The 12,139-nt window shown below is 38.1% G+C and overlaps 1 protein-coding gene across 2 annotated transcripts in view; it reads left to right on the top strand.

The window, feature by feature from the left end:
• BMPR1A (bone morphogenetic protein receptor type 1A) overlaps positions 1-12,139 on the top strand; it is a 137,573-nt gene that overhangs the window by 103,850 nt on the left and 21,584 nt on the right. For both annotated transcript variants that reach the window (XM_044759872.2, XM_044759881.2), the window contains 4 exons: positions 2,603-2,765; positions 4,552-4,654; positions 10,388-10,484; positions 10,648-10,747. In XM_044759872.2, coding sequence (XP_044615807.1) covers positions 2,603-2,765; positions 4,552-4,654; positions 10,388-10,484; positions 10,648-10,747 — 463 coding nt within the window. The remainder of the gene's footprint in view (positions 1-2,602; positions 2,766-4,551; positions 4,655-10,387; positions 10,485-10,647; positions 10,748-12,139) is intronic.

Below are 12,139 nucleotides of genomic sequence, written 5' to 3'. Positions count from 1 at the left end.
GGTTGGCTTTTCTTCTGAGTGCATGTGAAGACATTAATTGGTTTTAAGCAGGGGAGTGACAGGATCAGATTTATGTTTATGAGATAAGTCTGGCTGCTGTGTGGGAAATGGATTGGAGGGGCCAAACACAGAAGTAGGGAGATTAGCGTATAGATTCTTATCTTGCAGGTGACTTGCTATGATGGGCCCCCCTAGTAGCAGTGGAGTCGGAGAAAAATGGAAAAAATGGAGGTATCTTTTGGAGGTTGAGTCAAAAGACTTGGGAGGACCAGGTTTGTGGAGAAAAGTCAGGAAGTCCATTTTGGACAAGTTAATTTTGAGATACTTAAGCAGGTCCAGGCTGGAGGGATAAATCTAGAAACCATCAACAAAGAGATTTGTTTAAACCGTGAGAATGCGTGCTGTCACCTGGGGAGAGAGTGCAGACAGGCTGTTGCTAGCGACTTTTCTTTGCATCCATGCCTCTGCTTAGTGAAATCTTAAAACTTTAAGATGTAACTCAGATTTCATTGCTTTTGACGCTCTAGGATGAGTCTGTGTTGTTAGCTCCTTCCTTTGTTTCTGTAACCCCTTTGTATTATGTCACTGTTCGCGTTGTGTTTCTGTAACCCCTTTGTATTATGTCACTGTTCGCGTTGTGTTTCTGTAACCCCTTTGTATTATGTCACTGTTCGCGTTGTGTTTATGTAACCCCTTTGTATTATGTCACTGTTCGCGTTGTGTTTGTGCTTATTCCCCATCCCCCTTTGCCTCCTAAGTTTCTCAAGGACCAATCAGTTTCCAGCGTTCAGTAACTTACTGTGCATAGTTGGCCTCTAATTAGTGTTTTGTTAAATAAATGTTTGAGATAATATAAATTCCAGGTACAAATTATTGTAATTAAGTTTTTATCTCATAAATTCAAATAGTATTTCAGGAAGTTACACATTTTAACCGTCATATAACTTTGAATTTTCCAGCCATCAGTGATCTCAGTGTGATCTTTGTTGTTAGTAATATCTTCATTTGTATACTATTTTATTTTTAATTAAGCACATTATTTTACATTCGCTTGATCTATATATAACCTCTTGGTTTGAATTGGGCAGGAATTATCCTCACCATTTTTTATAGATAGAGAACTGAGGTTGAGAGAGTCACTTATCTCTGGACACGTTTGGGACTTGAACCTTTGTCTTCTCACTGTGGTTTCTACCACACTATACTGCCTTTCCTGTGTATCATTAGACTTTTGAAAAATCACTTGCTTGTGGTATGTTATCTGCGTGTGCACTCCGTACTTAAATCGATGCTTCCTTCTGTTACTGTAATGGGATTTCACAACTGGGCAAGACACCTCAGATGTCCTTTAGTCCTAAGGTCCTAGTGAATGAGGCCTGGAGAGGTGACATGCTCGTCCACAGTTATCCAGCTAGCTGTTCTGTGGTAGCACCATTCTAGACCAGAATCCGCATCTCCTCATTCTAGCCCAGTGGACTTCTCCCTTCCTGCCCCCTCCTTTTTTTTCCATTTGATGTTCTTAACATAAATGAGGTCTTTAGGTTTTATAGCAATTTTGAGAATTAAGTGAAGATTATTAAAATCCAGGGCATGTGATCACTGAAACTTATTTAGCAGCACATTGTTTTCCTGTTGTCAGTGTGTGTATGTGTATTATTTTTTTTCTCTTTTCAATAGTTCATCTCACCAGTATGGCTAAATTTAAAGTCAAGTCCACGTTATGCCTTGAACCACTTATTTAACATTTATAAATGAAATACACGCACAGTTCTCTTAGTATTTCATATCTGTTTGGCTCTACATTTCCTTCCCTGGAGATCAACCCTCCAAGGACTAGCCTGGCCGATTTCAGCTGATTCAGAGGGGAGAAAGAATTACTTAAACATTTTTTAGTTCTGTTCTGCTTTCAGCCTGAAGATCCAGTACCAAATATGACAGTATCTGTCATTTGAGGCTACGAGACTCTCATGTAAGAGTACAGTTCTGTTTCTGTAAGCTGACTACTGCCCTACAGTAACCTTCAGCTCTTGGCAGCATAGTCTGGATTTGAACCAACGACCTTGAAATAAAGGGCACCAGATAATATGATTAGTCCCCATGCTCTCACAATTCCCTTACTTAAGCAATTAACATCCAAAGCAAGATGCTTAGTAACTCCACTTCCACATAGAGGCACAAATGGAGGACTTATTTTTTTAAGCTAGTCACAAGTTGTGAACCAAAGAGTTTAAGAAAAGAATGTAATTTGTGTATTTCTTAATGATTGGGAACTATCTCAGCTTCCCCGAAATCGCCTCCCATTCTGTACCTTCCTTTACACACTATGACCATATTCTGCCCTCTGCCACTACTTGTCTTTTGCGAATGCAAAAATTGTGACAGTCGTCTCCATGTTTCCCACAATACCTGGGACAGATTTTCTGTGCATAATAGGTTATTAATAAGTGTTAATTGTATGAATGAAATTTATTTTTAATGAAAGAAAAACACGTTAGCTGCAATTCCTATGATAAGAAAGCTTAGAAACTTCTGACTGAAAATTGAAATGAAAGAATTAGCTTTTCAGAAATGGTTTGTTTATGAATTTCGTGTTTGAATACAGGGCAGAATCTAGACAGTATGCTCCATGGTACTGGGGTGAAGTCAGACCCCGAGCAGAAGAAGTCAGAAAATGGAGCGACTGTGGCCCCGGAGGACACCTTGCCTTTCTTAAAGTGCTATTGCTCAGGACACTGCCCAGATGATGCTATTAATAACACGTGCATGTGAGTATTTGATGCAGCCCTTCTTGAAGCTCTGAGAAAAGGATTGCATTTAGTGCTATTTTAAGAATTGTTTACATTGTCGAAGTTTTTGTTTTTTTCTTTATATGGTATCTTTCCAAAGGGCCAAAAAGCTGCTGCTTCTGTATATAGGAACATTTATTACTCTTAAGTGATTGATGGTTACTTTCTTAGAGTAACACTGTAATATAGCTTTTTAGAGGAGATAAAAGGAATCTGGTATTTGTCTAACATTTTTAAGTTTATTTAATGATCTTTTTAGCAGGAAGTTATTGATACTCGTTGTAGAAAACTTAGATTACCGAAACCATGAAAATTCATAATTTTCCTCATAATTCTAAATTGGTTGAATATCTATATTGTTTGAATAAATTGGTTGAAATATCCTCATAATCCTAAACCTCATAATTCTAAATTGGTTGAAATATTTTACAGATATACAAGAATGATGTTGTGATATTTAATTTTATTTTCTTACAAATGAACTCTCCAGTTCAAATCTGATTTATATAACCATTTTAATTTTCCTACTTAATTTTCTGTTAGCTGTTCAACACATAAATTCTATTCCATATCCTTTGGGGACATTGAGGAATTAGCCAAAAAAATTCCCCAAACAACTCAATCTTAACAGTCAGTTAATTGTCTCCCTGTTATAAAGGTAGTAGTATCTTGTTTTATACTTTCCTAATAAGTTTATGCTCTTTGACTGTGACCAGATATAAAGCAAAAAAGTATTATACATGTAAAATTTTGAAAGTATATGGTGGTTCATCACATCTTAGATTTGTTGTTTTTCCTCTGGTACAGTTGACTTTATTGTGACAGACTGGCTGATCTGTCATGGGGTGTGCTCCCCACTATGTCACCAGGTAATTTCTTGCCGAACTTCTTGTCATAGTGCCTGCCTGATACGTGTGGGCTGTTTGTCGGTGGCTTAGCAGCCCAGAGTAAAACTGTATCATCAATTTTAGCAGAATTTCACCCCACACTTAACATTTTCTCTTTATGGAAAATGATTAATTCTGCAAGATTCTTTTAAGTAGAAGCAATACACTTCCTGATATGAATAAGTAGGAGCACAAAGAAGATTTTAGAAGCTTCTTCCTCCCCATTAAAGTCTAAATGAACATATTAGGGGAAAACTCCAGGATATCAATACTAAAATGATAAAATTTCCTTAAATATAAATACATTTATGTTAATGTCTTGAAAATCTAGCTTTTCAAAAGTTCTCCCTTTTTCCTAGGTAAAGTGCCTCTCAGGATCTTAGTCAGTCTGTTCTTCCCAAATATTCTTTTCTTTGTCATTGAGTCTGTTTTTATGTTTCATACAAACGTTTTTTATTATTATGTACAGTATGTGAATACTGAAAATCTTAGGGATAAAGAGAGGCAGTTATTTTTAAGTATATTTTTTAAACATTAAGATTATTTACATTATAAAGTTTTACAGATCAGCTTTCTGTGATCACGTGACTGATTAACAAAGAAAAGTTACAAAATAATTCATGTTTGGAGAACTTGTTTAAGAGAAATCCTTTTCCACTTGCTTTCAGGTTCTTATTGGACCTTTAGGTTTTAGTTCAGACATGACAACTTTCATTTGCCTTAAAACCCATATGGTTTTGCCAATAAATCACACACAAATGTAATTCTGATTCAAAAAACAAAGTACTAAAAGCCATCAGTACCTGGTCACATTCATACTGAGATTTAATTAGTACTTTCTGATGTGAATTTATGTTTTTTGGAATTTTTTCTTTTAGAACTAATGGGCATTGCTTTGCTATCATAGAAGAAGATGACCAGGGAGAAACCACATTAGCTTCGGGGTGTATGAAATATGAAGGGTCTGATTTTCAGTGCAAGGTAAGGTCGAATGTAAGGCCTGTGGAGTGAAGCAGGGAGGGGCCACATGAAAACCACCCACCTCCCCAGGAGAAGTGCGCCTGCTCTGCACATCGCTGTGTGTTCTTGTGAGCAGACATACTGGGGAATTACCTCTTTCTTCAAGTAATCTCATTGTGGTACTAGAAGTTCCAGATTATTTTACTTTTAAACATCATCCTGTTTCTAAATTGTCATGACTGAGAAAACTTATTTGTGGATCATAAAATTGACTGAAAAGACTTCAAGGTGATGGGCAATGATGTTTGCCTCGCTCTGAGACGACTCAGAAACCTTCAGTCCTTGTAAGGAGATCTCAGTGGAGTTACTTTAACAGTCGCAGTAAAGGCATCAGAGGATCAGTAATAAAGAGTTTCTGAACATCTTAACAGCCCTGGGTTTAAACCTAATCTCTTCAAAATCCCACATAGTACGTTTGCCGCAGGGGGGCCTTCCAGTGTTCTTGAAAAGCGGCTTTAGATAGAACTGTTGATATACAGATTTAAGCCTTGGCTATTTTAGAAAATTATTCAAATTACTAAGAAATTCTTAGGATTGATAGAAACCTGAAAGGTTACATGTTTCAACCTCTTGGCTAATGTTTGGAATCCTCCCCACGTTTGTCTCCCAGCACACACATATATTACAGCCTGTCGATTTTCTCTGTGCCACATCTTTCTAGTGATGGGCCCATTACCTCCCAAGACCACCTGTTTCATCTGTAGCAAAGATCTGGCCTGACCCGTAGAAAGCTCCTCCTCCCGGTGCCTCCAGGTCTCTCTTCCCTTCTGCCTCTCTGGACCGTAGGGAACAAATCTAATCCCTCTTAAATATGACAGCCCTTTACTGTGTGAGGAACGTCTTTTGTCCTGCTTTCATCCCCATACCCTCTAGTCTTTGCCCACTGGAAATATAGCTGACAGTGACCTCAACTGCTCCTTATATGAACAACTTTTAGAGTTACTCTCCAGTTTTTCCCTGTAATATGCAAATTTGAGTGTGGTCTGACCAGGAGAAAAGCAGAGTAAATAACTCCTTTCCCTTTTTCTAAATACAGCCAGATCTCCTGTTAGATGTTTGATTGTCACACCGCGCTCTTGAAACATACCGAGCTTTCTGTCAGCCGGAACCCCGTCTTTCACTCATGCTCCTGTGGGCTGCATCTCCTCATTCTTTATTGGTGCTGTTGGCTTCTTGACACCAATAAGGAGACAGGAATGGGATGAGTTTTGTTATGCAGTTATCCTGTACTTGTCCATGTTAGATTTCATCATGTTAGAATTCGTCCTTTGCTCTAATTTGTCAACATTTAGAGGGACGCTAATTTGGTTGTTTCTTCCAGTTTTATGCTGTTTGCATATTTATCAACCACAAACGCCATACATTTTTTAATCACTTACAAGTTATTGAAGAGAACTACACTTAGGGCACTGAGCTCAGCAGTAGTAACCAAGGTCTTGCAGGCCGTCTAACCAGGAGTATCTCGAACTGAGTTCACCAATGTAAGTTAGTTGTGAAGCTTGACAGTCTGTGTTCAGATCCGTGTGCTGCCGCCTGCTAACTGAAACTTGGGGCGAGGAGCTTTGCTCTCTTAGGTTGCTTTCTCATCTGTGAGGTTGTTCTAAGGATCAGATGAGAGAGCACACAAGTAAGGAGGTTAGCACAATGGGCAAATGTAAAGGCTTGATAAATGGAGGTTTTACCACATTGCTCATGTAACAGAGCAGGCTCCGAGCTGGGTTGTGCATATCCCTGTGTGTGCACAGACTCTTACACAAGGATCACATAGCGCCTGGGGGGTTCTGAGGGATCACTTTACAGATCCTAGACTTCCTTAGGTCCTAGTGCTTAATATTGATCTGCCTGAGAACACAGCTTCTCAAGCAGTTGCTCTTTTCCTTCCTCTCTTTTCACAATCACCCTTCTCACAGTTTACAGATCAAAGGGCTGGAATGTAAAACCTCAAATTTCCGGAAAGTGTTACAATTTGAACTCTGTCATTGTGGGAGATGTGGGGATATCAAAGATGTTTGCATGTCAAGTGCTTTTCAGGTTTTTGCTTTCAACCAAATTGCTAGATCGTTGAAAATAATTTTTGTTAATAGGATCATTATGGGAGTTTTAGCTTATGATTGGAAGGTCTTTAAAGAATTATGGGACAAGGGTGTAACAAACTCCTTTCGCTATCATCTTTTTGTTTATGTGAACAAAGTATCTTAGTACTGACCCAAAAAAAAGGAAAAAAGAAAAATAGGGGGGCTGGCCCCGTGGCCAAGTGGTTAGGTTCACGCACTCCACTCCGGCGGCCCAGGGTTTTGCTGGTTCAGATCCTGGGCCCAGACATGGCACTGCTCGTCAGGCCACACAGAGGTGGTGTCCCACATGCCACAACTAGAAGGACCCAGAACTAAAATAAACAACGATGTACTAGGGGGGGTTTGGGGAGAAAAAGCAAAAAAAAAAAAAAAGGAAAAGGAATAAAATTAATGCCAAGCCTTCTCATTCTAGCAATAAGTACTATTTATCCATGAATTTATTAACTAATTTTTTAAAGTCCTAGCCATCTTGTACCTTTGCATAAAATGTTCTTTTTATGTTAGTATTTTAATAAAGATTATAATATGTACATCGTTTTGATCAATTTTATACTAAGTGTGATAACTCAAACCAGAATAATTTTTTAAGACATTGTCACAGGAAATAAGATACATTAATTTATGTTTATATATATTTATTTTTGTGGAGAATTATATATCAAAATATATTACATTAGGGCATAATTGTTGTGGGAGACATGGAAAGGAAATAGGAGTTCAAGGAGAAAAAGATAACACTAAAATTTTCAGTTGTTAAGCATTCATTCATTCATTTTTGTAAAGTAATGATAATGGGTGTCAAAATGCTGTGTTATTTAGATTCTGTTGAATAGATTTAAGAATGATGTGACACTAAAAAAAAAAGTCATTATGTACAGTAAACCAGAAATTATCGATACATTCTATTATGGTAAAAACAATTCAAGTGTCAGCCTAAAAATATATGGGGGGATACGTTGTTTTTCAGAATTCTTTTAGGGGTTACACAAGCGAAAAATGTTGACCATCACTTCCCTAACCTTCTGTGTATCTTGCAAAGATCACTGCCCGTGTACCCAGCACCCAGCCTGGGGTGAACAGCTCTTGCACTTGTACCCTAAGCCTTCTCCCCCCAGCGCTTTCACATATTGCCAGGTTTCGAGGAAAACTGGTTCAAGTGGTAATCACCGTGCTGCGCCCAGACCTTCACTCCCCCTGCCAGTCTCTGCTGGTAAATCTAGCTTATTCTGTTTCTTCCTGTAGAATGAATTATTTCTCAGAAACCACGCTCCATTCCTTGTAATTTGGCTTCAGTTCCTTCCCCATGTACCACTCCCTTCTCCCCCAGTTTCCCGCCCCAGCTCGCTAAAGAAGTTTAAGTCAGAATCTCCTATTTCATGAATGCCAAGTGAGTTTTTCCCCACAAGCATTCCTATTGCCCACATAAATCTGGAGACACAAATGGACTTGGGCAGAGGATGGGAGTGGGGAGTGGGGACCAGGAAAGTTTGTGTCACCTTCGTAATCTAGACGCATCTGACTTTTACCTACCCAGTTAACCTGCATAGGAAGGACGAGAGGTGAGTCTGACGTTGCTGGTTCTTGGGGAGGCCACATTGAGTCTTCTAGGGGTTTATAAGCATTTTTGGCTTGTTCTGTAATCTTGGCTGGGATCTGTGTCAAGTTCACTAGAGGAGGAAGAATTATTTTATTGAATATTTACCATTTGCTTTTAATGTGCTAGGTACTTGGTATATTGTACCTCATTTTCTCCCAGTTACCCCACCTGGCGGGTATTTTTTTATCCTCCATTTTATAGCAGAGGAAACTGAAGCCCAGAGAGGAGTAAGTTCATTGTTCAGGGTCGCCAAGTTAGTAAGTGGCAAAGCGAGGATTTAAGCTATTGATTCCAAAGGACTTGCTTTTTGCATAAGACTATGCTGCCTCCGGTCTGTTGTTGCCACAGTCAAATTTCTTTCCCTTTTCAAGAAAAGTAATATAACATTTAGGTATCTCGTTTCCAGCACTGCTTGTGTCTGAAATCTTTAGATCATACCTTTCAGCCCTCTCACAAGTGCTCTCATCTTCCTGGGATGTAATTCCCCTGGGTCAGAAAATATGCACTCACAGAGTACAGAAACGCTGTAGGGTCTCTTCCTACACCTGGGGTGTCAGTTCCCACTTGCTGGTGTCTGATCTGCCTTCATTCCTGTAATCTTCCTTGACGGAGAAGACTGGAACAAAACAGGAGTTGAATAATTGTACATTTTCTTTGTCCTGCATTACCTGCTGTTTGTCAGCAAGCCACCCATGGCTGGGTGGTCTTCCAGCACTGCCAAAGAAATCCTTTCTTGGTTTTCTTCACATTTTCTCTTTCTCAGGGCTAAGCTCGTTTTGAACTTAGCCTTCCTGAAAGGATGCTTCACGCTTTTTTTGTTCATCTTTAGTTACACACTTTCGTCCCATCTTTCGCTTGTGTTTTCTCTAGATCTGGGATTATTTGAGAGTCACCTGTGTAACTCCCAACATATCTTTCTTTTCTCTTTCTCTCTATGGTCATTTAAAAGTAAAAATTGTTAATTCAGTTAAAAAGTAAAACGTGCTTTTGGAGGTTTCCAAATACTCCTGACCCATCTTCCTTGATAGAATCTCAAGTCGTGGACTCGGGTTCACCTTTTTAAAGTAATACCTGATTATACTGAGGTTTTCCCTTTCTGGCCATCTGATATTTAAGAATAACACAGTCAGTTTCTGCTTATGTTCTTGCTACTTCTACAATGACAAACAATTCCTTTCTGTTACTATTTTGGTCCTGGATGGCACTTCTCCCAGGCACTGCTGAAATGTCATCATTCAAGTTAAGGACTTGTCAAATATGGTACTATTAATCAAATAAACCGTCACACATAATTGTTGATACCTGTTCCCGTGACTACAAACTTTTTCTCGTCTGTTAGGGACACATCTCCCATCTGGCTGGTGGTCTCTAAAAACGTCTCAGGAATATTGTTTCTATATTTTGCCCTTATCCTCACCCAGTATGCTTCAACTTGCTTCATCGTTGGGTTCATTAGTTTCAACTCTGCTGTTATATGCAGAATCTACAGTATCTTCTACCTGCTTGACCTCCTTTCCTAACCCGTCTCTTCTTCAGACTAGGACATCCTCCACGTTTTCGTCTGAGCTAAAGTCTCCTCCTTCTAAGTCTCAGTACTACTACGAGATCGTATTTACCCTACTAGCTTATCATTGTAATAAAATGTATTACCGTGTTTTTTAGGAAGAGATCTCATGACTTTAATTTCTATTTTACTAAAAACAAGTGAATAGTAGTATATTAAGATGTGTCAGTGTTTTGATGAAAAATACTTAGAAACTTTTATCTATAGTTAAGTTAAAGTTTAGTGTTCTAGCACACCATCACAAACATATGTTCTCTGTAAGAAAAACCATTTTACGGTCTTCAAAACACTATTTCAGCACAAATTCTAATTTTTCAGTAATCTTTTTTTTTACACCTAAAATTTGCAAGTCCTTTTCACTCACTGAATTAGAAATTGTGTTTTATGAATATTTTAAAACTTCGTTATAAATCAAATATATCAGACTGTTTCTAATTTTGTCCTTATGCCTCCTCCAGGATTCACCAAAAGCCCAGCTACGCCGGACAATAGAATGTTGTCGGACCAATCTGTGTAACCAGTATTTGCAGCCTACACTGCCCCCTGTCGTCATAGGTAGGTGAGCTGAGAAAAGCGTGCTAGTGATTCTCAGTAAAGTAGTTCCTCTGGTTTTAACAATAAGCAAACTTTCTAGAATTTAGCACTACAAATTATTTTTTCCTTTTAAGATGTGATAGAAAGATAATATGTTTCCTTGGTTGTTTGCTTCCGTTGTCAGGCCCATTTTTCGACGGCAGCATTCGATGGCTGGTCGTGCTCATCTCTATGGCTGTCTGCATAATCGCTATGATCATCTTCTCCAGCTGCTTTTGTTACAAGTAAGAAGATAATTATTTTGATGCAGAATATTGTGTTGGATATTGGATGTAAACAGTTGTTCTTAAAGCCAGTGGGCAGAAACCATTGACCACTGAATGTGTTTCAGAAACCATCAACTTATTTTCTCTGATTGTATCTCATTTAATTAACTAGATTATAATTTTCTTAAGGGAAAAGAGAACTTTACTGCCTGTCAGTTGATTAGACAACTTGATACTTCTTGTTTTGTTCATGAGTGCTTATGATTTTCTTATTTATAGAATATTGAACTTTCTTATATCTGAATGTTTAAAACTTGTATCAGGAAACCAACTATATTATCATTTTTTAGTTATTTGGGCTTCAGAATTGTTTTCATTTAGTCATGATTTCAGAAGGTAGTTGCCTTCGTAAACTTCAGTGATAGAAAATTATCTTAAACTGCAATAATAGAACATCTTACTGGCATATGAATAGACAGATCAGTGGAACAGGTTACCAGACCCGTAAGTAGACCCAAGTATATAAATAAATTTAGTATTTGATAAAGGTAACATTTCAGATCACTGAGGAAAAGATGGATTATTCAGTAAGTGGATTTGGGAGTAGGTAGCTATATGGGAAAAAATGAAGTTGAATCAATTTCCTACAGTGAAATAAATTTTAGCCAGATTGGAGCTAGATATGTATAAAAGGAAATGATTAGAGTATTGGAACAAACCATGGAAGAATTTTTAAAAATAATCTCAGAACGTGCAAGACCTTTCTGAGTCTGTCACAAACCTTAGAAGAAAAAAAAAAAAAAGGCGACAAACACCAAAACCTTAAAATTAAAAAAGAAAGGATTGACAATGTCAACTATATAAAGATAAAACATTACTATGTGGCAGAAACCGCCATAAATGGTCAGAAGACAGACTAACAGTGTAAAAATATTGTCAGCTCATGTTACAAAGAGCTGATTTCTTGAATATAGAGAGCTCTTGTAAATCAAAAAGAAAATAATCTAGGGCCTGGCCCCGTGGCCGAGTGGTTAAGTTCACACATACGGCTTTGGCGACCCAGGGTTTCGCCGGTTCAGATCCTGGGCGCGGACATGGCACCGCTCGTCAGGCCATGTTGGGGCAGCGTGCCACATGCCACAACTAGAAGGACCCACAACTGAAAATACACAGCTATGTACTGGGGGGGGTTGGGGAAGAAAAAAGCAGAAAAAACAAAAGAAAAAAATCTAGCAATTTAGTGGGAAAATAGGCCCTCCAAAAATTAACGCATAATTTATCTAAAAAGAACTACATATAGCTCTTAAAAGAAAAATAAAAAGATGACTCAAGAATACTCATAATATGAAAAATATAAATTAAAATCATACCTGAGATATTGTTTTTCACCTATTATACTGGCAAATTTTC

Source organism: Equus asinus, chromosome 2 (genome assembly GCF_041296235.1).
Source record: "Equus asinus isolate D_3611 breed Donkey chromosome 2, EquAss-T2T_v2, whole genome shotgun sequence".
NCBI classification, from domain to species: domain Eukaryota; kingdom Metazoa; phylum Chordata; class Mammalia; order Perissodactyla; family Equidae; genus Equus; species Equus asinus.
The sequence above is the reverse complement of the archived record's forward strand: the minus strand, read 5'-3'. Positions and strand labels throughout refer to the sequence as shown.